The sequence below is a fragment of the Nomascus leucogenys genome, chromosome 15 (assembly GCF_006542625.1).
Source record: "Nomascus leucogenys isolate Asia chromosome 15, Asia_NLE_v1, whole genome shotgun sequence".
Classification (NCBI taxonomy): Eukaryota; Metazoa; Chordata; class Mammalia; order Primates; family Hylobatidae; genus Nomascus; species Nomascus leucogenys.
In genome coordinates this window covers 9027158-9052217 of record NC_044395.1, presented here as the reverse complement: position 1 = coordinate 9052217, position 25060 = coordinate 9027158, and the positions used below count along the sequence as shown (strand labels likewise).

Genomic DNA, 25060 nt, shown 5'->3' with positions numbered 1-25060 from the left:
CAACTGCAGTTGATTTCAAAGTGTTCTCAGGAAGTCTGATAATACAGGCCGGGTGTGGTGGCTCACGCCTGTAATCCTAGCACTTTGGGAGGCAGAGGCGGGTGGACCACTTGAGGTCAGGAGTTCAAAACCAGCCTGAAACCTTGTCTCTAATAAAAATACAAGACAATTAGCTGGACATGGTGGCAGGTGCCTGTAATCCCAGCTACTCGGGAGGCTGAGGCGGGAGAATTGCTTGAACCCGGGAGGCGGTTGTTGCAGTGAGCCGAGATCGAGCCATTGCACTCCAGCCTGGATGACAGCAAGACTCCATCTCAAAAAAAAAAAAAAGTCTGAGAATACACTATTGAAAGACCATTTTCCACCTGAAAACCCAGCTGGTGGCAACCTTCAATTGGCCCCTGCATTCCCTCCTAGCCGAAGCAGCCAAGAGATGGGATCCTTTGCATGGGGAGCTCTTGCTGTCACTATAGCTGTTAGAAAACATGGAAGGACCCCTCTGCCCTCCAGGTGACGGAATACCATGCAAAACAAGGTTGTTTCCTACCGAGGGGGAGGAAGGAATGGGGAAGAAAACATTTAAGGCATAAATAATATAAAAGGGCACACGTTTTAAGATACATTCATATGACATTACTACTACAAAAAAATAAATAATGATTTTCTCTGATTTGAATTAAGGTCCTTCACACAGTTCGCTCCCAGGCCTGTTTTGTGCAGTTACTGGCTTGAAGTTGGAACATGACTGCTTGTTTGCACGTCCTCAGGTTTCCTGGGGCTGCTGAAGGACCTCTGTCGGGCTGTCTAAAGGAATGCCAGGCGGAGACCACGTTGTCTTTTCAGCACAGCCCTCTGGGACAGGTGGCAAAATAAGAGCATTCCAACTTACAATGTTGTTCTCTGTTTCTGAATGGGCACAGCTGTCTCCTGAAACACAGAAAGGTTTGGGAGCATTATCAAATGATAAAGGCTGATTTTTACAAAGCAGTCTAAAAACTTCTTCACACTTGGAGCCAAGAAGAAAGAAAAACGAGCATAAATAGAACCTGGTTTGTGTTTGGTTTGAATTTGAGGGAGACAGAAGGTTTAAAAGGTTTAAAATAAAGTTGAGCTCTCATGAGAAGCTATACAATTCACCTGAGGAGTAAAGCAACCCCTTAAAAGCCCTAAAATAACCACCTGAAAGGTTACAACTCCAGAACCAACTCAAATCAAAAAGGGGCTCATGTTCACAAAATGCGTTCTTCCAGCAAGTCTTCTGTTACCCTACGAATGAAATCAAAGCCTATTTCCAAATAGATTTTCCAAAGTGTGATGGGACTGACAGCCTGAGATGAAGGACATGAGTAATAACAGAATTTCAAACAATCCTTTATCTTGAGTCCTATCTTTTCTTGAAGGACCCAGCACCCCGCCCACTCTCCCAAGAAATATGTAAACTAATCATAGAGGGGAAACTCTGAAAGCATCACCTTCCTATACACAGCTCTTAGCTAACTGAAGATGATCTGGAATCCTAAGGTTGATCATGCCTTCCTGACCTCTGCTGAACTCTGCTGGATCTTCTGCGCCATCAGAGCTGACGTCATTTACAATGTCCTGACAGCAGGTACGCTGAGTAGGGACTGGTTCCGCATTGTCCTTGACGCTCTCCTCCGGCAACTGGCCACAATCAGGGACTGCGGAAGTCAGGCATACAGGCACCTTCATGTGACTGAGGGGCTTCATTTCCAAACCATCCTGAGGATAAGGTGCTACCACAGGGACCACAGGAAGAGGGCTGCTGCTGAAAGTGCTATTGGTTTTGGTGAAACACCTGCAGAGTTTAAATCAAAAGAAACAGAATTGTGACTAGAGGAACCAATAATTAAAATAAGCCTATTCTGAAATATCATTCGGTATTCTGTATTCACAGACTCTTAAGAAAGAGTGATGCTTAAAAACAACTGAATGATTCACTATGATTTGAAGTACTGAGAATTTCAAAATGATAGTGAAAGTGCCATACAACAGGAGAATACACCAAAAGAATACTTAAGAATGCATCCTTATTCAATGTCCCAGCACACAGGCTTCCTTTGTCTTAGTCCACTGTCAGAAGTCATCTACTTCATTATTAACTAGCTCCCAAAAGTAGCACCCAGAAGGAAAAGGCCATTAGCTGCTGGGAAGAATGAGAGAATAAAAGAGGAAGAGGAGGACAGGAAGCTAAGAAATGTATGGACACATGAAAGAAACAACCTTAGGAAAGTTAACCAAAAACACACTGCTTTGAAATCAGATGGTATGTTCCCCCCATTCTTGGAGGAAACGCTATAAGGATTAGACATTCAAAATCCAGGAATTTTTAATTTTTCAACTTTTTTCTTCACAGAATTAACTGCTGGAATTTATTACCACTGAGCATTTCATGTCAATTTTGTTCTACTTTTACTTCCCGCCTTTACCTACAATGTGTGTTTTCTTTAATTTTTTTCTTTCTGTTCTTCAGACTGGACAATTTCTACTGATCTATCTTCTTGTCCGTTAACTTCTGGTCTCCAACAGCTGTTAAGCTCATCTAGTAAATTTTCCATTTTAGTTATTAAGCTCTTTAGCTCTGGAATTTCCATTTGGTCTTTTGTACCAGCTCTGTTTATTGGTTGAAATTCCCCGTATGTTCATTTATTATGTGTATACCTTCCTTTAAATCCTTGAACATATTTATAATGGCTGCTTAAAGTCATTATCTGCTAATTGTGACATCTGGGTCGTCTCAGAGTCTGTTTCTATTGACTTTTTTTCCCTTAAGTAATTATCACATTTTCCTGTTTCTTCACGTGTATACTAATTTTTTTTAAAACTAGATTTTCCTTTTAATTTTCTGGTTGCTCTGTTGGCATCAAACTCAGTTCTCTGATAGTTTCTGCTTGCATCCTGGCCCCAAGATTGGAGACTGCTTTCAGACAAAAACCCATAAACTCATGAATCTCACACATTTTATTTCAAGGGTAGACTCTTATTCAGTTTCTGCCTGCTTCTGCTTATTCTCCTATACTTTCAGATTATCCAGATTTTATCATTATTATCTGTTGACGATCAAGCTATTTCACCATTACTGGAAGTTGGAGCCTCAGAGACACTTTTTTTTTTCCCCTAAAATTGGGAGTAAGAAAAGTCTGGAGATGACATTGCACTGGGCTTTGATTTGGACATGTTAGGTAGGAAACACATAGGACTGACCAGTAGTACCCTGGAGCTAGATAATGTTAGGCAATGAAGATAAGAATTATTTGGATTTGCATCCTTTAAACATGGGCTGATATGTTTCTGGGGCAAAGAAAAATCAGTAAAAGTCTAATCAACTGTTGCTAGCAGTTATACTCATTCAAGTTATTGGAAATACCAAATCTTAAGCATGAAGACAGATATGAACCTGAAAGAGAATAAGATAATCTGGCAGCAAACCAAATCTTTAATTTAAATAACTCCAACTTTAATTTCAAATACAGAAATATACTCACTATATAGATAATTAAATTCAGAGACCAGTCACCTGGTAAGTAAAGTGTGACAAGTATTCATCTGTGCAGAATAATTTGAGTATGGTATTTTCTAATATGACTCTAATTTCAATGTTTAATTCTATAGCAAAAAAATGCCTGATTTAGATATAACCTATGTGTTTCCACGCATGTCTTCAGTGAATAAATAGTGAAGAAAGCTCTGGTGCAGAAGGATGTTAACTGGAGCCACAATCAGAGCACTGGTCTAGACGTGTCATGACTGCAGAAGAGTACGGCATTCCTGACTTACTCTCTTGTCTATTTTATTCAACCCTAAACTTATAAAAAAATTTTCTGGATGCTGGCAAAGGTGAGCACTAATCTGAAACCCACTTAAAAATGTCCATGTGATCAGTGTCTTCCTTTCCTGCATTTTGTTCTTAGTCTCCCAATACTCAAGGAACCCCCAAGTCCCCCTGAATGTATTCAATGCATGGAATCTACAGACTCTAAACAGGGTGAAATGTGGGGCAAGGTTGGGGGGAGAAAAGCCTTCGTGAATTCAAACTACTACTACTGAGAATTTAATGATTATCCATCTATATAACTAACCTTATCTGAAAGAACCCTTTATTGAGAAAGCATTTGCTAAATACCTTCCTTAGGTCAGACATCGTGGTAGGCACTGAAAGAGTGAAGAGTGAAGCAGGAAGAGAGCAGAGAGGGCTTTTACAAAGACTGCAACTCAGGAGCAAACCACGTCAATCCCGGAATGACTTAAAGTGATCTGGCCTTTGTCCAACTGCCTGCCAAAGGCAGAAGTAAATCCTTTCCAGAGGGGAAAACATCTTCCAGAAATTCTGCAAGTTTGTGTATCTGATGTCTAAAATTCAAAGGTAAGTAAAGCAGAGTTCCAGCTCCCAGTCTAGCAAAGGAGATAGACCAAAAAAAAAAGGTTACAATATAATCAATATAATGTAGTGTTATCTAAGAAAAGATAAAAGACACTGGGAGCAATTAACTTTGAGATAAATCATAGATGTGTGGCTGACAAGAATAGGACACTTCGCACGTTCTAACCAGAGGCCAGTCCCAGTGTATTCTTCCATATTGCATCAGACTCAATCATCTCACAATCAGGAAAATTACATTAGATAACAATTATGGAATTAGAGAGGAAGAAGGACTCTAATATCAAAAGATCAGAAATATCTTTCGTCGGGGCAACCTATATGGCTGCCACGTTTTGTTGAAAATAATTCTTTTTTTTTTTTTTTTTTTTTTTTTGAGAAGGAGTCTCGCTCCGTTGCCCAGGCTGGAGTGCAATGGAGTGATCTCGGTTCACTGAAACCTCTGCCTCTCAGGTTCAAGCAATTCTCCTGCCTCAGCCTCCCAAGTAACTGGGATTATAGGTGCATGCCACCACGCCCAGCTAATTTTTTGTATTTTAGTAGAGATAGGGTTTCACCGTGTTGCCCAGGCTGGTCTCAAACTCCTGAGTTCAGGCAATCCACCCGTCTCTGCCTCCCAAAGTGCTAGGATTACAGGCGTGAGCCATCACGCCTGGCCAAAAATAATTCTTAAAAATTAAATTCCTGGCTGGGCGCGGTGGCTCACGCTTGTAATCCCAGCACTTTGGGAGGCCGAGGTGGGCAGATCACGAGGTCAGGAGATCGAGACCACAGTGAAACTCCGTCTCTACTAAAAAATACAAAAAATTAGCCGGGCGTGGTGGCGGGCGCCTGTACTCCCAGCTACTCGGAGAGGCTGAGGCAGGAGAATGGCGTGAACCCGGGAGGCGGAGCTTGCAGTGAGCCGAGATTGCGCCACTGCACTCCAGCCTGGGCGACAGAGTGAGACTCCGTCTCAAAAAAAAAAAAAAAAAAAAAAAAAAATTAAATTCCTGACTTCTGGCTATGGCTGATTAGCTTTTATCAGAACAACTCTGATTGTTCCTGCTACCAACAACTAGAAAAAAAATGGAGGAATTTTGTCTTAAATCTGTTAAAGGAATGTGAGGGCTACCAAAGCACTCGAGGGGCTGAGATTCTGCAGGAAAGGTACAAGTGGCCCTGAGCATCAGCACCACTTTTCTTCTGGAGGCATCTGCCCGATTCAGTGCAGGATGAAACAAAGAGGTGTCAAGAAGAAAGAGACAGATAAGAAGCTGAGCAGAGCTTTTGGCTGTTTCATGGCGCTGGGAGGACAAAAATTGGAGTTCAGAGTCTGCCAAGGAGAAAAGGCCCAGTAAACACCCCAGGCTTTTAAGTGGGACCCTTGAAGGGCTACACCCTAAAAATAAGAGTGAAGCAGGAAGAGAACAGAGAGGGCTTTTACAAAGACTGCAACTCAGGACCAAATCATGTCAATCCCAGAATGACTTAAAGTGATCTGGCCTTTGTCCAACTGCCTGCCAAAGGCAGAAGTAAATCCTTTCTAGAGGGGAAAACATCTTCCAGAAACTCTGCAAGTTTGTCTATCTGATGTGTAAAATTCAATAAAAAGCCTGGTTGCAGTGGCTCACGCCTGTAATCCCGGCACTTTGGGAGGCCGAGGCGGGTGGATCACCTGAGATCAGGAGTTCGAGACAAGCCTGATCAACATGGAGAAACCCCGTCTCTACTAAAAAATACAAAAAATTAGCCAGGCGTGGTGGCACATGCCTTTCCCAGCTACTCAGGAGGCTGAGGCAGGAGAATCGCTTGAACCTGAGACGCAGAGGTTGTGGTGAGCCGAGATCACGCCATTGCACATCAGCCTGGGCAAGAAGCGTGAAACTCCGTCTCAAAAAAAATAAAATAAAATTCAATAAAAAGTACTGGGCACATCAGGAGACAAGAACAAGAGAAAAACAAGTGATGCAGATAGTGAGTGAGCAAAGACTTTAAAAACTGGATGAATACATTCAATAAAGTAGATGACAAGAATTTTAACAGAGAACTAGAATCTAATAATAATCACTTGGAAATTCTGAAATTAACAGTAAAGTAACTGAACTTTAAGAACTCAACACATGGGGATAAGAGCATGCTGGGCACAGGCGAAGAGGATTGTTGACCACGAAGCATAATCGGTTCCCACGACAAGGGATGGAAAATATGAAAGCAGCTGAAGGAACATAGGAGGCACCGTATGGCGAAAAACTGTGTTTAACTGGAGCCTCTCTGCAGGGGGAAAAGAGAGAATGGAACAGAAGCCGCATTGGAGACATAGAAGCTAAGAGTTTTCTAAACCTGATGAAAGCTCAAGCTGCAGATCCAAGAAGCTCTGTGGACCCCAGGCAGAATAAATACAAAGAAAATTACACCGATCAATGCCAATAATTAAATGGGTAGAAGCAAAATACAAAGACAAAAATCAAAAAAAGCAGCCAGAAGAAAAAGTATTACCTTGAAAGGGAACAACAATAGCTGTACTGATGATTTTTCAACAGAAATGATGGAAGCAATAAAGTAACAGAATAATGTCTTTAAAGTACAGAAAGACAGTAACTGCCAATCTAGAAGTCAATTAGCAGTTAAAAAAATAAAGAAAAAAATCCTTCAAAAAGGAAGACAAATTAAAGATATTCTTAGATAAAAAAGCTGGGAAAATCTGTCACCTTCAGTCTTGTACTATAAGAAATATTAAGGGAAGTTCTTCAAGTTCAAGGAAAATGACTAGCAACAGATTTTTTAAAAAAAGGAAATACAGAAAGGAATGAGTAGCAACAAAAAAGGAATGTGGGGAATTCTGAATAAATATGGATTGCAAAAGCAGTAAATTTATATCTTAGAGGATTTTAAATATTTTTAGAATACAAACATATGACAAAAATAACACAAAACACTGGAGAGGGAAATGGAGTTAAAATGTTCTAAAGTATTTGTATTGTCTGGAAAGTGGGAAAAGTCCTAATTCACATTAAACTCTAACTAATGTCATAATGGCTAGCACCAAGCACATGGAAAATGACACACAATAGGACCTCAAAAATGTTTTTTAAAAATGACAAACATTAGAACACCAGACTTTTTCCTTTTTTAATGATCAGGGAGCAACAATTAAACTAATAGTCAAAGTACCTTATAGCAGCCCATGCCCAATAGTAAGATGAGACACGTATAGTAAAGCGAGAATGAACAGATACACCTTGAGCTTTCTGTATCATGATAGTAGTTATTTCTGTCCTAGTTCAATATTGATTCTGTGATCTGTAAGGTCCTTCTATTATCTGTCTGCTTCAAAGTTGTCTGACTTACACTTCAATCTCCTGGAGCAAAGGCAATGACAGTTCTCAGTGTCGGATACCTTAGGACACACAGCACAGTCAGGTACTTAATGAAATCCCTCAACAGTGATGGCCTAAAATACACTAAGTGATCTTCTGCCTTGATGTCGCATTGCTCTGCAAGAATCTGGAGGTAATAAAAAGCTACTAGAAACTTGTATTTTCTTTATGGGTCTCACTCTGTTGCCCAGGCTGGGTATGATCATGGCTCACTGCACCCTTGACCTCCCTGGCTCATGTGATCCTCCCACCTCAGCCTCCAGAGTAGCTGAGGCTATGAGAATAGGGCACTTCCCACATTCTAGGTAGAGACCAGTCCCAGTATATTCTTCCATATTGCATCAGACTCAATCAGACTACAGGCACGTGCTACCATTCCTGAAAAATTTTTAAATTTTTTTTGTAGAGAAGGGGTCTCATTATGTTGCCCAGGCTGGTCTTGAACTCTTAGGCTCAGGCAATCCTCTTACCTCAGCCTCCTAAAGTGCTAGAATTACAGGTGTGGGCCACCACGCCTGGCTAAAACCTATATTTTAAAGATGAAGAAGTATCAGATCAGAAAGAAAAGTTTTCATTTAAAAGAAGTAAAATTAAGATGTAGGAAAAAAAACACACATACACGTATTTGCCAGAATTTGAAAACCTAGGACAGCTCCCTACAAAATATTAGAAATTAATAACTTGTTTACATAGAATGAACTTGAATGAACTCATAATGTTGATATAACAAAACAATGATGACTTGCCAGACAATGAGATGCCCTTAAAGCCTTCTGCTTCCTTCTGTTTAATTTCTTTTTTTCTGCTCTTGTCTTTAATTTAAAGCCAAGTTACAGAATGAGATTTTTGAATGAAGTCTAAAGGCAGACCAATAGTTTGTAAAGTACTTCTGTCAGAGTGACAGTGAAGTTTTACGCATGGGGCAGGACTGGAGGAGCGGGTGAGACAGAGACGTAAGGGCCAACCGCAAGTGTGGTCATCAGCGTGTCGACACAGGTTTTATGTGCTGGGAGCTAACCGGCGTATGAAATACACACACTTCTTAAAGAAATTACAGATATTTAGCAAGAGAGAAGTACAATTTCCTATTACCTACTCTTTAGCATCTGTTTTTCAGATAAGTAAAACAGGAAATCATAGCAGTGTTTACTTTATTCTGAACTATGACCCTCAATCACTAGAGTGGTGTTGACAGTAACATACTTGGGAGTTAGATCTGTAAAGCAACTGTAACCTGAATTTCAGCATAAACCACATTGATTTAAAATTTTCTAGTACACTGAATCTTAACTCATAATCATCAGTAATTAACCAATTAGCTAACCAAATGTAAATGATTCAGTTATATTACTTTTAGTTCAATTCCAGATGTCTACATGTGTCAGCATAAAAATGGCTTTAACTTAGGGGTTACATGTTGAGATACAGGCATGAAGAACATCATCTACTAAAAAGGAATATAGTCTGCTCTGAATATAACCAGATATGATATATGAAAACTATTATTATTATTATTATTGAGATGAAGTTTTACTTTCATTGCCCAGGCTGGAGTGCAATGGCGTGATCTCGGCTCACTGCAACCTCCGCCTCCTGGGTTCAAGCGATTCTCCTGCCTCAGCCTCCTGAGTAGCTGGGATTACAGGCATGCGCCACCATGTCCAGCTAATTTTGTATTTTTAGTAGAGACAGGGTTTCTCCATGTTGGTCAGGCTGGTCTTGAACTCCCGACCTCAGGTGATCCGCCCACCTTAATCTCTCAAAGTGCTGGGATTACAGGCGTGAGCCACCACGCCTGGCCCGTGAAAACAAATATTTTACTAATAATGCTTTAGTTAAAATTTCCAAAGCAATTAGATGATCACAAAAATCATATCTGTACATATGTAAACTTAAGAGACAAATCTAAGGTAGTAAATAAGAAAACAGGACAACTGTCTGCAAACATATGACATTCAATAAAATGCTCTCACGATGCACATTTTACAGTTTATATAATGCAAATAGTTTGTAACTTCACTATCTTAGGCTTCTCAAATGGTCTTTCAAATGCAGTTATTACTGGCTTAATGTGGAATAAAAGTTTTTACTGAGTTTTCTCTAGCTCAGTGAAACTACTTTGTTTAATCTTAAGTTTAAAAACATTGAGTAAATGTAGCTCTATGCATCTTGCTACATACAAAAATCTAAGCTGTTTTGTAAAACCTCAGGTGGTCTGGGACCTGTTAGTTTACTAAGATACCTTTTAGTAACCCAGGAAAGGCCTGTCTGACCAATCTGAAAGATAGGAAAATGACTCTATTGTGGTATCACAAAAAATAATAAAATATTCTTTAAGCAACACTCTGAATAACACAGACTAGGAAACAGAAGATTGGAAGAGTAGTGTAGGATTGTGCTTGGAAGAATATTCTTGAAAACTATACAACACCTCTGAAATATTTTCTAGAATCTATTTGAAATATTCCACTTCTGATTACACAGTTGAATATTTGTTAAGCATGATTATGTACAGAATTACTCTGATTAGGTGATTACATAATGTTTGCATTAAGTTTCCTCTTTTGATTATGCCTAGAGGGAAAGAACTATCCGTGAATTTCTTGGATGTGTGATGCTTATTCTCATGCATATATTCTTGAGACTTCTAAAATAGTTACGTCTTGGTGGTAGTTTATGTTTTTTTTTGAGACAGAGTCTTGCTCTGTCGCCAGGCTGGAGTGCAGTGGCACGATCTCGGCTCACCGCAACCTCTGCCTCCCGGATTCAAGCAATTCTCCTGCCTCAGCCTCCAGAGTAGCTGAGATTACAGGCGCATACCACCACACCTGGCTGATTTTTGTATTTTTAGTAGAGATGGGGTTTCACCATGTTGGTCAGGCTGGTCTCGAACTTCTGACCTCGCGATCTGCCTGCTTCAGTCTCCCAAAGTGCTGGGATTACAGATGTGTGCCACCGCACCTGGCCGGTAGTTTATGTTAAAATTCCACTCACCTCTGCTGTTTCCACTTGTCACTGTGTCATTTTGCTGACCCAGTTCTTATTTTCGGGAGCTTATCAGTTACTACCTAAAGAACCCTGATGGTACCACTCCAGGGCCACGGCTGTCTTCCCTTCTCGATGTCTGCTCTGTTGGATGCTGCGATGACCGCAGCATTAGAGCGAGAGTTTCCTTTTGGGAATTAATTTATCAGCAGCTGTCACATAAAACATGACAGTAAATGTTGCGTGACAACAAATGACTGAGTGTATTCCTGAACATGGCAAGTTGACAGACACACACGAGCTTATAAAGAAAGACAAAAAGCTGGACTCCCTGACTTCCTGACAACAGGCCCTACGTCTCCATTTTAGAAGTAGAAGACAGACTTGGGGAGATATATAATTTCCCCAAAAGGAAAGTACTGATCAATTTTTAAAATTCAACACAGCACTCTGAATTTCTTAGGGAAATAGGGAGATTACCATAGATGGAAGAGAAGCTGAATGCATGTTTTCTGCTGGAAGAAAAAGCTCAGGTGAACTGGACAACTGTTGTTTTCATACTTAGCAAACCAACTGGTGGATCAAACCTTAGGCCGGAAAGAACTACTATTATAATTAATGTTCTCTGGTGGCTCACGCCTGTAATCCCAGTACTTTGGGAGGCTGAGGCAGGCGGATCACGAGGTCAGGAGATCGAGACCATCCTGGCTAACACGGTGAAACCCCGTCTCTACTAAAAATATAAAAAATTAGCCAGGCGTGGTGGCGGGCGCCTGTAGTCCCAGCTACTAGGGAGGCTGAGGCAGGAGAATGGCGTGAACTCGGGAGGCGGAGCTTGCAGTGAGCCGAGATGGCGCCACTGCACTCCAGCCTGGGCGACAGAGCGAGACTCCATCTCAAAAAATAAATAAAATAATAATAATAATTAATGTTCTCATATTCATCTCTACATGTTGTTGTCATCAGAGGACATCTGACATCCACGGAGGGTTTCAAGTTGGTGAAAGAGCATTCCCAAATCCAACACACAGACTTTTAAGGTTGTCATTGTACAAAACTCTGAAGTCATTTGTAGTATCTTTGTTCTCTAAAGCACTGTTCTCAATAGTTTCACTACTTCTCTTGACTATCAGCCATGTAACTTGTACTTTTTTTCCCAGATGAATTATATAATTTTTCCAAGCTGATTTTTCCTGGGAGACTTCCTGTCCATCTCCAGTCTCTCTAAGACCCTTCAAGTTAATTTCTCATTCCTTCCTGATGGGATCTCTCAGTTTGTTCATCTGTGAATTTCATCAGTGTCCTCTCTACTCTCTCTTACAAATTATCAAGGCTGATGCTAAAAAAGACCAGATTTAATGTCAATCCCTTTCCATTAAACTAGCCAAGCAACTAATAAGCCACATTTGATTACATATCCAGAACTGCATTACTGCCTTTTGAATTCAGGAGAGAAGAAGAGAAGAGAAGGGTAGAAAGCTTTTGATGTTTTTTGATTAAAATCCGTTTAACTCTTGAAATACCCAAATGGCACAAGGATTTCTTGATTAGGTCTCTGGTGTAAGGAACTGGCTCTCTGCAAAGCTGCATTAAATACGCTTCTTTCTAGGTGTTCATAGTGAGCTTTACATATTACTCTTAAAAACTGCAAAGGGGTCAGGTGCAGTAGCTCACGCCTGTAATCTCAGAACACGGGGAGGCCGAGGCGGGCAGATCACATGAGGCCAGGAGTTCCAGACCAGCCTAGCCAACACGGCAAAACTCTGTGTCTACTAAAAATACAAAAAAATTAGCCAGCCACGGTGGCACATGCCTGTACTTCCAGCTACTAGGGAGGCTGAGGCATGAGAATCGCTTGAACCCAGGAAGTGGCGTTGCAGTGAGCCAAGACTACACCACTGCACTCCAGCCTGGGTATTAGAGTGAGACTCTGTCTCAAAAAAACAAAAGAAAACCAAAAGAAACTAAAAAGGATTCAAGGTAATGGAACATAATGAGGCAAGCAGTCATTTACAGCATGTCACAAGAGCCCCAGAATCAAGTAAACTTCCCCACACATCTATATAGTGCACCCACTCCTCACCCGTTCTCAACTTTTCACATCATACTCTCATTTACATAACAGAGGCAACATTTTCCCTCCAGATGGTTATTACTAAAATAGATGGGTGATAAAAGGAGTCAAGGATTGGCAATGTCTTGTTTCTTAAAAGCTCACTCCAAGAAATATGCTTAAGTTTACAACTGAGAAGCCAGAGAAAAAAGAACCTGGAGCGGCAGGGCACAGGGCAGGTAGGAGTCCATATGGGAAAGGCCCCACCCAAGACTTCTCCAGTTCTTAGTATCTGTGGAACAAAGAAGGTGAATTGCAGAGGCACCACCAGATCTCAGAGGACAACTTCCCAGAAGTACACTGTGGAGTAGCAGCTCCTCTTCACCTCCTGCAGTGTTTTCTGCCTCAATGACTGCACCCAGACACCTAGACATCATCTTCAACTGCTTCCTCCACTGGCCTCTTCAACAATTACTTGGTCTTTTTTTTTTTTTAATCCCTCAGGCTCATCTCTTTCTAAATCCTAAATCTCTCAAAATTCTTCACTTTCTCTCCCTACAACTATGCTAGTCTACTGTTTCTCATCTGGACTACTGCAACGGCCGTCTAACTGGTCTCCGGGTATCCTCTCCTGCCCCATCCAATTTAGTCTCCAAACTGCATCCAGAGTGTTCTTTAAAAACCCAAATTCGGCTGGGCGTGGTAGCTCATGCCTGTAATCCCAGCACTTTGGGAGGCCGAGATGGGTGGATCATGAGGTCAGGAGTTCAAGATCAGCCTGACCAACATGGTGAAACTCCGTCTCTACTAAAAATACAAAAAATTAGCCAGGTGTGGTGGGGGACACCTGTAATCCCAGCTACTTGGGAGGCTGAGGCAGAGAATTGCTTGAACCCGGGAGGTGGAGGTTGCAGTGAGCCAAGGTCGTGCCACTGCACTCCAGCCTGGGTGACAGAGTGAGATTCTGTCTCAGAAAAAAAACAAAACAAAACAAACAAAAAAAACCACAACCGAATTCCTGCTTAAAACCATCCACAGACGTGCCATGGCTCTGTGTGATCTGATTTCACTCACCTTTTAATTCTGACTCCTCCACTTACTAGGTTTCTGCTATGTTGGCCTTCTTTAAGTTCTTTGAGGATTCGGGCATTCTGTTTTAGAGATTGTGTATAAATGGTCCCCTTTGTCTGGAAAGCTCTAAACCTATCTCCTTCCCTTAGACCTAATTTTATAAAGCTTCAGAGCTCAGCAAAATGCCACTTGCTCAGAGAGGACTTTCCTCTCTACCACATTCTTTACTTTTCCTTTAAAGCATCCAGATTTAATTACATATTCATTTTTATGATTTATGTCATTTTTTTTTCTTTTGAGACAGAGTTTCGCTCTTGTCGCCCAGCCTGGAGTGCAGTGGCATGATCTTGGCTCACTGCAACCTCCGCCTCCCGGGTTCAAGTGATTCTCCTGCTTCATCCTCCCGTGTAGCTGGGATTACAGACACTTGCCACCATGCCCAGCTAATTTTTGTATTTTTAGTAGAGACGGGGTTTCACCATGTTGGTCAGGCTGGTCTCAAACTCCCGACCTCAGGTGATCCGCCCGCCATAGCCTCCCAAAGTGCTGGGATTAGAGGCGTGAGCCACCGCACCCAGCCGATTTATGTCATTTTCTTAAAAGGTATGTCTCTCCTATTAAACTCTAAGCTCCACGCAGGCAGGAGCAATGCCTGTTATGCTCACTGCCATATCCCCAGTACCTAGTTTGGTGCTTGGCCCACTACAGACCTGCAGCAAACATTTGTAGGTAGGTAGGAAGGAAGGAAGGGAGGGAGGGAATTCTCTTTTTCTTTTTTACTCTCCTTATTTTATCATTCTCCTTTTCCTATCTCTGTTATTCTCTGAAGATGTATCAAGGCAGTAAGAAAAAATAATAAAAGATATGATGCCTTATAAAAAGAATGTCTAATCACTTTAAATACATAAGAAATAAAAGCAAATAAATGCATCAAATAATTAAATATATAAAAATAACCAATCTGCCAAGGATATTGTCTCCTTTGGTGTCATCTGTTTTTAAGTTCTATTACTTGGATAGAACTTAAAATGGTCCTAAATCTGTATCATAGTTCCATTCTACCCCCTGAACCCAAGACCAGCATTTTCATCTTTCTCCTTGACTTAAGGTATCAACTCATACTTCAACTCTAAAACCAAATTCATCACCTTTTCATGACATATCATTTTATTAAGTTTCTTATTACTATGACTACCACCCAGGTCATCCATGCTTGAAACTTCTTACGCATCTGGAATCTTCTGTTTTTCTAGATCCCTATCAGTCAATGGCCAAGTCCTGAAGACTCCACGTCTGCAGTCTCACTCATCCCTTCCTCTTCATCCCCATTCCCTCATGAAGGCTGAGGCCTTTGCTCTACCCATATCTCACTGGTTCCCTCCCTCCCTTCCCTCCTGTGCACCGCCATCTTTCATCCCGCCTGAGCATATCTGAACAGATCATTCCCGTTCTCAACAAGCTTTGCAACAATTATGATGCTGCTACCCCAGTGTTTCTCAACATTTAACGCATATCCCCTTTTGATTAATATAAAAATCGCATACCCTTGTATACATAGACATTACAGACATAGAGATTTTTTCTATTCTTTAAATATAAAATTATAAAACTCAACGTGCTTCTTCAAACTCTACTCCCTATATCCCTACCTCTGCCTGAGAATCACTATTGTTAGACTATGGACTCTCTGAAGGCAGGGCCTAGGCCAGTACCTAGTACATGACAGGCACTCAATAAAGGGCCTTGTTTATTAAATCAACTTGCTTATTTAATAAATAATATTTAATAGGACTATTATTAAGTAATAGTATTTAATAGGACTTGTTCATTAAATAAACTACTAAACCTTGACATTCAGGGTTATCCATGATATAAACTCGGTCCAGTTTTCCAATTTTAATATCCTACTATTCTCTAGGTGCACTTCACAGCTTGTCAAATTATTCCAGTGGTTCTCAAAGCATGGTCCCAGGACCACGAGCATCAGTACCATCTGGGAACTCATTAGAAATGCAAATTCTCAGGCCCCACCCTAGACCTGCTGAATCGGAAACTCTGGTCTAAGAATAGGAGAAGGAGTAGAGCCTAGTAATTTGCATTTTTATTAAGTGTTTCAAGTGATGCACGCTAAAGTTTGAGAACCACTGAAGTCGCCTATTCACTCTTATGTAAACATTATCCTTTCTACGTCCATGACTGTTCTTACATTCCTTCTACAGGGAAACACCTCAGAACCTAGTCCAGAGCCTGGGTAGTGCTCAGTAAATGTTTGTTTTGTTTGACTGAACAGCCAAAAACCCTGAGGCTCACTTGATAGCCCTCATATAGCAACTGACATCATGCTTCTTTTTATGTTTACACTATTTCAGCTGACATTCAGAAATGCAAACCATTCATAGTAACAATGTCGATATTCTAAAAGCATAAATTGACTACAATTTTCTATATTTTGAGAGTAAATCACGTATCATCTACCTTTCAGCATTCACAGCTTTTTACAAATTTTGTCATTTGTAAGATCTTAAGAGGAGATACCTGTTCTCAATTCCAAAGTGAAAAGACTTAAAATCTTTAAATTTAATAATTCAAATTTTCTAGAGCCGAAGATAGGTACTTATTGATACTTATCTGTCCAATTATTAAGTGTCAAAATCATACAGTTGCTCCTGGGAGCCAGGTGAGACACTGGCTAACCTTGAAGGCAATGCAGGCAAGTAAAGACTTGTGCTAAACAGGTAGATTCTCATGAGGAAGAAAATTTAAACCAGGAAGAAAAAGAATCTGGTGTTCCAAGCTGAAGAGAATTCACCTAAATTCCCAGATAACAGTAAAACCCACACACATGAAATGTAGTAAGTCATTAACTTGAAAATTAATAGAAATACAATTGTCCATTGTCTTAAAGGAAAAAAAAACTGTATAATAAAAATTTTCAAATACTAAAATACTACATACACAAGCGCGCACACACACACAAACACACACACACACTACACATACAAATAGCCACAAATCCAAGGTCATTTAAATGGCAGAGGTCACGTAAGTCCTTCTAAGCAAATGGGATGTATTCTTGATATTAAGATGATACTTCATCAAAAAGACATGATTGGCAGGAAATTGCCAGAGACTACCGTCAGATTATGTTGGGAGCAATCTTATATTACCTAGGACAATTTTCCCCTTTTCAGTTAACGAAATAGCTTCAGAAACATTATGTAACTTTCGCAAGATCACAGGTTTAAGCTATATCAGAGACCAGGTCTACTTATTCTTAGACCAGAGATCCTGTCGTTATACCATTCTATTGTCCAGGAGAATCAAGATCTGCTGATGACCAAGAACCACAAAAGAAAACACGTTAAATTTTTAAGCAAGACCACTTGTAACCAAATCCATCTGATCACTCGCCAGGTACATGAACCATCTTTACCAGGTCTTTAGCATGTTGCCTAACAAACTATGGTAAAGTCCATGAAAAGCTCAAGGCAAAAATGTGGTTTCAATGTTATGAACATTTTCAAAACCAGGGTCATACAGAATTTAAATACGTAACAAGCAAACCTTAGTACATAAAATAAGCAGATGGCTCTTTTATAGACACCCTGAAATGGGTTAAGTAAATGATAACAAACAATCTCCAAGAAGCTTTGTTGCTTTTGTTCTGCAACTCTCAAAACACAGGCTGAAACAATGTACTTTTAATTTGATGGTTGGCCTGATCCTTCTTCAAGTTCTGGTTTCAATAACTCCCAGAGAGAACTCTTAACCTGTTAATCCATTTTAAATATATAGGTCAAACATCATCTCAATAATAAAATATCTAAACTCCAATCCATACTCCAGTTATTTTATGTACTAACTATGATATAATCTTTTTGGTTGTAGAGTTTTAGGACTGAGAAGGAAGGACTTTTGACACCATGTAATTCAATAACATCATTATGTAAAAGAAAACTAAGATTTCTGAAACAACATTAATACAACAAAAAGCTTGGTAATCCTTTGGGATTAATATAGAGAGAGGTCGTAGGAAAGTGTGTTGAGTATCCTATGTGTTAAATGCACATTGCTCTACATATTTCTATCTTGTTTGAAATATTGTGAGTACATATCACTTTTAAAATTAAAACACAAAATTCAAAGCAAGGGTTTGCTACTTAATTTTCTTAAGATTTTAAGAATAAAAAAAAAACACTGGATAATCTGGTAGGAAAATTTCCGTAATATTACTATGAAAAAAATTACTATATACAGAGGGTTCCCCCCTCCCCCCAACACTCAGACACACTGTCATTCATCCTCATAACATCCCATAACATAGAGTAGAAAATAAAAGGTGAGAAAAGATAAAGTCTTTATAACAGAGAATGACTCTAATTTAAAATTTTCAAAAACATGAAGCCTTATAATAATATTTCAGTGACAAACAGAGCCTTTAAGATTGTGTCTATATAGCTAAAGAAACCGAGGCACAAAAAGATAAAAATTGGAAAGCAGAGGCAAAAAATCAGTAACAGCCTTAAACTTAAGATTGCAAATCCTTAAGATTGCAAATCCTGAACTTTATATCCTAGGTAAAATTCCAAGAACTTCCTTTGCTGAAGGGAAAAATAAAAGGATGCATATGCCTTATTCACAACAGCTTGTGCAGATACATTATTAACATACCTATTGTTATTTCGACAATTTCGGCAGTTAACACACTCCAGAGGGTCAATCTGAGGCACGGCCATGTACGTTCCACCACCCTGGACAGGAAGGAGCGTCAGAGAAAAAGAAAAGAAGAAGAAATGCTGAAGGTGCCCACAGACCAGCAACCAAATAATCACAAATACACACAAACCATGTCAACCATAAATGGGCACACGGTATATTCTAACTAACTCCCAGAACAACGTCATTGTGAGTATCACTGACCCATATTCACAAAGGAGTGAATGAGAGTTCTGCACTATATTAAACCGTATTCCAAAAACTTCACTGCCATGTTTTCCTACGTATTTCTGTACTAGACAAAGGTAAATAAATGAAGGGAAAAGTTTAGTCACTTCCCTTCAAATCTAGTGGGCTCAAAATACATTATACGTTACAGCCTCCGTTCATTTCTCTTTTCTCGGCCGTCAGGGAAGAATTTCATGTGATGCCAGTTGGAGAAACGGGGTGTAAAACCTGTGTAGATGATGTCACATGATAAACTCATCTTCATTTTCCTGTAATTATTTCGATTAGGTCTGTTCACTTGACAACGCTAAGTTTTAAAGCATGCTATATTTTTCCAGATGGAGTAGATCTTCAGCCAGCAATGACTTGGAGGGGGTGTGTTAATATTTGGATGTTGCTTTTGGCGGAAACTGCCCAGCAATTAAGAAAAATGCCCAGATTAACACATACCTCATTGTAAAATGTTCACTTGACAAATAGCAAGGTTCTTCAAAAATGAAGTTAAAAATTAAACTAGCCTGATAGTCAGAGGCAGAATTCTGCTTTCAGAAGAAAAACAGCAGAACTGAATTTGATAAAAGGTGGGAGAGGCTGTCACACTGCACCCAAACCCAAAGCAGGCCTTCAAGGTTAGGAAAAGTTCAGGCAATTGTTTTTCCTAGAATACTTTCCATTTCCATTCATTTCATAACAGCAGCCAGAATCTAAGCAAACCAAAAGTGCTGAAAATTTCCTTCAGTGTTTCTGATCCAGCCAGCAACAGGAATTATTAAGAACATATCGAGAGAAAGAACTCTCCTATACTATATTCCATCTGAGGGCAAACCTGAAAGGCTCAGAAAATGAAGTTCACAACCTGCAGGGTAATGTTGTGGGTTAGGGATTCTCTGAATCCCTCAATATGTTAAAGTTAGTGCAATGATTTTTAGGATCACTAACGCTGTTAAAATTTCTCTATTTCCCCCACCCAGAAAAGTAAGACAATGAATAGTTTAGAATCACAGATAACTTCTGACATTGTACACCAAATGGGGCGCCTATTATTTAAATAGAAATTCATTGTGCAAAAAACCCAAGGTTCCGTGTTCAAACACTAAAGCAAACATTGGCCTTATGTTTTCTTCTTATGGAAACAGCGTGTGCTATTCAAACGTTAATGCTCTCTCCTTCAGTTTTCTTGGAAGATGGTAGTAGCTTGGACTAGGAATGGTGACCAAAAAAAGTTTAGAAAGTCTGAATACATGCTGTATCTTTCCACAGGAAATAATGAAATCATGATTCTCTTTTAAATGAGATGCATTAAAGCAAATTAATATTTCTTCTGCAACATACAAAAGCTAGGTCACATAAAAGCCATTCAATTTCTAGCTTTAAAATATGAGTATATATTAGTTTTGTTCTCCAAATAGATTTTAACAAATCTTTAATAAACTGAAGATGGGGAAAAAAAACCTCTAAGCTTCGTCAAATTGTAGCACATTGTGGGTCATGGTAAATTTATCTGTAATCGGAACAATGACAAAAACTGAATGCTTAATTCCATCAATTAAACAAATTATCTATTTGATCCAAAGTAATATAGATGTGCATCCAAACAATGTCATAAATCAAACTTTCTAGTGCAGAGAACCCCAGCATAAGTCTAAAATATGCTAGTCATTCTACTCCCATTTCGAAAATTAAACGCTATCAACTAGTTATCTCTGATATAAGGCTGTCTTAAGGGTTTATCACTCTTTGTGTGGCTAAAGAATACTAACATTGTAAAATGTAAAAAGCTTACCAACCACAACAACAAAACATATTGGGCAAAACAAACAAAAGAAGCCCATGAAAGGTCAGAAGTCACAACCCGGTGGCCTGCAGAGATGTTTGGCGTGGCCTACGTATGTTTTCAAAAATTTGAATTAGGTGCCAGCATGTAAAAATCTGTCAATTTCACTTGGATTTACAGAGGTTTTGAAAAATCAGAAAATTTGGCAACACTGGGCCCTCAGCCCATGACGACTGTAAGTGTCAAACTGCGGCTGCTTCCTGAAGACACTGTCTGTGCTCTCCAGGTGGCCATCGCCTCCTCCAGCGCTACCATCTCACTCCCACAATTTCCTGATCTGCCTGACTCTTCTCGGCATTTGCATTTTCAAGACCCTGCTCTCAATAAATCAAATTTAAGGTATTTGGTCTAGTCTATGTCCAGTGGTATTTCCATTTCATCTAAAGAACAACTTCCAGTCTGTTCATTGCTGGTATTCCACTTTCAGTGTTAAATAATTTTAAAATGAAACTAAACTGATGAATATAACTATTACCTGGCAATAGAAAACAACTTACAAAGACCACTCTGGATCAAAGGGCTGCCAGTGATCGATGCTGTTTCCATTCAAGGAAACGTGTGAGGTTTCTATACTGAACTCTATACTGAACAAAGCCAAGCATGCTGTCCCTGTTCTGGTACTTGGCACCCTGAGGGACAGAGGGGCTTTTATTTATAGTTAGGTCTCTTACATTCACTAGATGATGAGGATGTTCAAAATCCACGTGTGTCCTGGTTAGAGAGTTGGTGTGCCCGAAGGAAAGCCCTCCATTTAGGCTCCCATTCACAATTCCATTGACTCCGTTGGGGACCTTATGGCGAAGGTGGGAATAGCCACTGCTGAGGCCGCCATTGGTTAGGAAGCTTCCATGAACACTTCCATTTATCTGACTTGCTCCTGAGAGAGTGGTGTATTCCACCATCTGCCCATTAATATCTGATCCTTGGTAGAGATATCCTGGTGGGTCATATTCTGTTAAAAGAGAACAAAACAGACACAGACACACACACACACACACACACACACACACACACACACACACACACACACAGTAAGACACTAAAAAGGACAATCTTCTTGCTGAGAAGGTCTTACAGATAAAACCCCTAAGAAACTACAAATAGACTAAAATAAAAACATTTTTAAAATGTTCACTTAAAGCCTACTTGTAAGACATGCTTTAATAAAGTTACTGCTATTATTTTCCATAGAGTGTAGAGATAGCTGTGAACTCTGAGTTAATTGTGATTCTGTTAACGGGAAGAAAAATTAACTAGGGAGAAATTACTCAAAAGAGAATGAATATATTGGGCAAGCTGAAACTATCAGAGTACTGGCAATACTAGGAAAAAGTGCTTAAACTCCTATATATTATACTTCAAAGTGCTGAAAAAAAACTGCATAAAATGACAACAAAAGACTAGCTTTAGGTGGGATATTTCAAGTAGCAATAAACAACTTTGTTAAGTAAAAGGATGGAGTTGTATATACAGTCACTGATCATTCATATAGCTCCTTAGTCATTACAGCCAATTTGGAAGGTGTGGAGTACCAAAGGCAAAAAGCGATTCTATTTTCTTTTCTTTTTTTTCTTTTTGAGATGGAGTTTCGCTCTTGTTGCCCAGGCTGGAGTGCAATGGCGCAATCTTGGCTCACTGCAACCTCTGCCTCCCGGGTTCAAGCAATTCTCCTGCTTCAGCCTCCCAAGTAGCTGGTGCGTGCCACCACATCCAGCTAATTTTTTGTACTTTTAGTAGAGACAGGGTTTCATTGTGCTAGCCAGGCTGGTTTCGATCTCCTGACCTCGTGATCCGCCCACCTTGGCCTCCCAAAGTGCTATGATTACGGGCGTGAGCCACTCCGCCCAGCCTTCTATTTTCTTCTATTAAAAGCATATAAATGACTGCCTCAAAACTCTGATTTCCAGAGGTACATCTACCAGATATATTTAGAAAAAGTAAAATATCTCTTAGAAACTAGAGTGTCCAAACTGTACAAGATTTGTTGTTGGAGTCTGGATAAATTCTTCGAAGGCAGAAGAGCTTGCCAAGGCTGGATTAGGTGTCCCTCCTTTCCTTAGCTGCCCGCATTACTGTGCGCTCTCGCCCAGGTATGTAATCTCAGTACACCTGCTTGTGGTCTCCACTAAACTATACACTTTGAGAGGGCAGACGTGGTGTTTATGTTTATTTTATTTACCATTACATCTCCACTGTCCACAATAGTGCCTGGTATACAGAAGACGATGACTATCTTTTGAATAAATGACTGAATGAACACCACCATGAGAATTTTCCATTTTTAAACATATTATCAGGTCACAAAGTAGGATGACTTTAATCTGACTAATATGGCTCGGACGACCAGATTAATACTTCTCTTTTAATGATTCAACACGCATTCACACAATTAAAGGCGATGGCATTAAAACCATTTAGAAAATCAAATGATCACCATCCCTTTCAGCCTGATGCAGCCACCGTCTCTCCCCCTATCTCTTGGAAGGCACCATTCAATACAAACAGAGTACTTCCTTCCCCCGGAACTGGTAACTAAAAGGCGAGCGTGCGTGAGAACTGGCTAACAGCCACTGGAAGTGCCTGCTGAGGTCCTCCCTCACTTTTCTTTCATTTCCTTACTCTGGAGCCAAAGGGGAAACTAAAAAACTTCCTCCCACCAAAAACTAAACGCTCTGCTTGATTTGATTATCCTATTTTATGATAGCTGAGATAATAGGAAAAGTAGGACAGTGAAGTGAAGAGAACTGAAGGAAGAGAAAAGAGAAAGGGGGTTCTAGGTTACTTCACTGTTATTTCAAAGCAGGGCCATCATCGATGTTCAAGCACACACACTCCTAGCTACACTGCAGGGAGAAGGTGCCACGCTGGAGCAGTCTTGAGTCCATCAGGTACAGAAACAGGGCTGCGTTACCCTCACTGGCTAAGTGTCATTCAGTGACAGTGACTTAGAGAAGTTTTCACTACCTGCTTTCCGTCATGGCTTTTCTATTCCCTGTTGACAAGCTCTGTACCAGTGTAAAGGTGTTCCTACGGCAATTCCAGAGCTCAGGCTTCAAATATGCATCCTCTTTGGTGGTCCAACAAAGCTGGAGTTTCCCAGCAATAAGTCAGCTATTTACTTAGAGACCTGCTTAGTTTTGGCTTTGGTGTTTATGTCTGCTGGGCAATTTAATTTGATGCTCCACTTACTCTGGCTGACAGCTAGAACAGTTTTAAAGTCATCTCCTCTGAATGACAGTATCTAATGTGTTTCATACCATGACACTAATACACAACAGTGTTAGAAATCAATATTTATTCTGACAATATTTGTCTACCCATCTTTAGAAAGAGAGAAGGAAATACTTATGAGTGACTTACTTTGTATGGTATTCTGCTGGCGATTCTTCCACAGGCACATTGCAATGAAAACCATCAGAATGAGGACCATGACGCCCAGCACGCAGCCAACGATCAGATATAACATGTCACTGCTTCTGGCAGGGTTGGTTGCAGGCCCCACATTTCCTCCACTTCCCAAAGAATTTGGAGGGGTACTCAAGTCTTTGACAGGATATTCAGAAGCTCCAGGAACACGTTTCACTAGTTGAAATATAAAGGAAAACATGATGTCAGAGTGAATACAGACTCCATGAAATGGTTTACTCTCTGAAGGAGGTCTGGTTAGGAATGCAAGCCAGTCTGTTTACTCTTGTTACTGAGATGATCTGACCACCAATGAGTCACAAAGAGGGCTCTAAAGTTTAAAAACCTGATGTGCCAAAGTTTTAGTCCACAAACTTTAGAGAGATCCTAAGAGCAGAGGAACATATGCACTGGTCTAATCCAAACTGCTATATGATTATCTGCTTAACTGTACTTGGAGAAAACTCCCAGAGTTGAAATAAAAGTGTTTCCACTTAGGCCGGGCATGGTGGCTCATGCCTGTAATCCCAGCACTTTGGGAGGCCGAGGTGAGCGGACCGTCTGAGCTCAGGAGTTCGCGACCAGCCTGAGCAACACGGTGAAACCCCGTGTCTACTAAAAATACAAAAATTAGCCAGGCGTGGTGGCGGGCACCTATAATCCCAGCTACTGGGGAGGCTGAGGCAGGAGAATTGCTTGAAGCCAGGAGGCGGAGGTTGCAGTGAGCCGAGATCGCGCCACTGCACTTCAACCTGGGCAACACAGCGAGATTCCATCTCAAAAAAAAAAAAAAAGTATTTCTACTTATGGATGGAACAAAAACTCCTTTCTGTCAGATATATTTTGAGCTAAACAAGACTCAGAATTACATATTTTATGTTTCTACCATGTATATAAAAATCACTACCAATATTAGAAGTTACAGCTTTGGACTGCTAGACCAATGACATTCCGAAACCTCACACATAGTATTAAGCATTCCAAAAACAAAGACTTTGGAGCCCGTGTAGGTG

At 40.2% G+C, this 25060-nt stretch overlaps 1 protein-coding gene across 1 annotated transcript in view; it reads right to left on the bottom strand.

The window, feature by feature from the left end:
- Positions 1-591: 591 nt before the first annotated feature.
- The window catches only part of CDON (cell adhesion associated, oncogene regulated), a 102330-nt gene continuing 77861 nt past the window's right edge, over positions 592-25060 (bottom strand). Inside the window, exons 16-20 of the mRNA XM_030828887.1 lie at positions 24003-24224; positions 21314-21594; positions 18536-18615; positions 1542-1816; positions 592-927 (exon numbers count right to left, since the gene is read on the bottom strand). Coding sequence (XP_030684747.1) covers positions 764-927; positions 1542-1816; positions 18536-18615; positions 21314-21594; positions 24003-24224 — 1022 coding nt within the window. The 3' untranslated portion in view covers positions 592-763. The remainder of the gene's footprint in view (positions 928-1541; positions 1817-18535; positions 18616-21313; positions 21595-24002; positions 24225-25060) is intronic.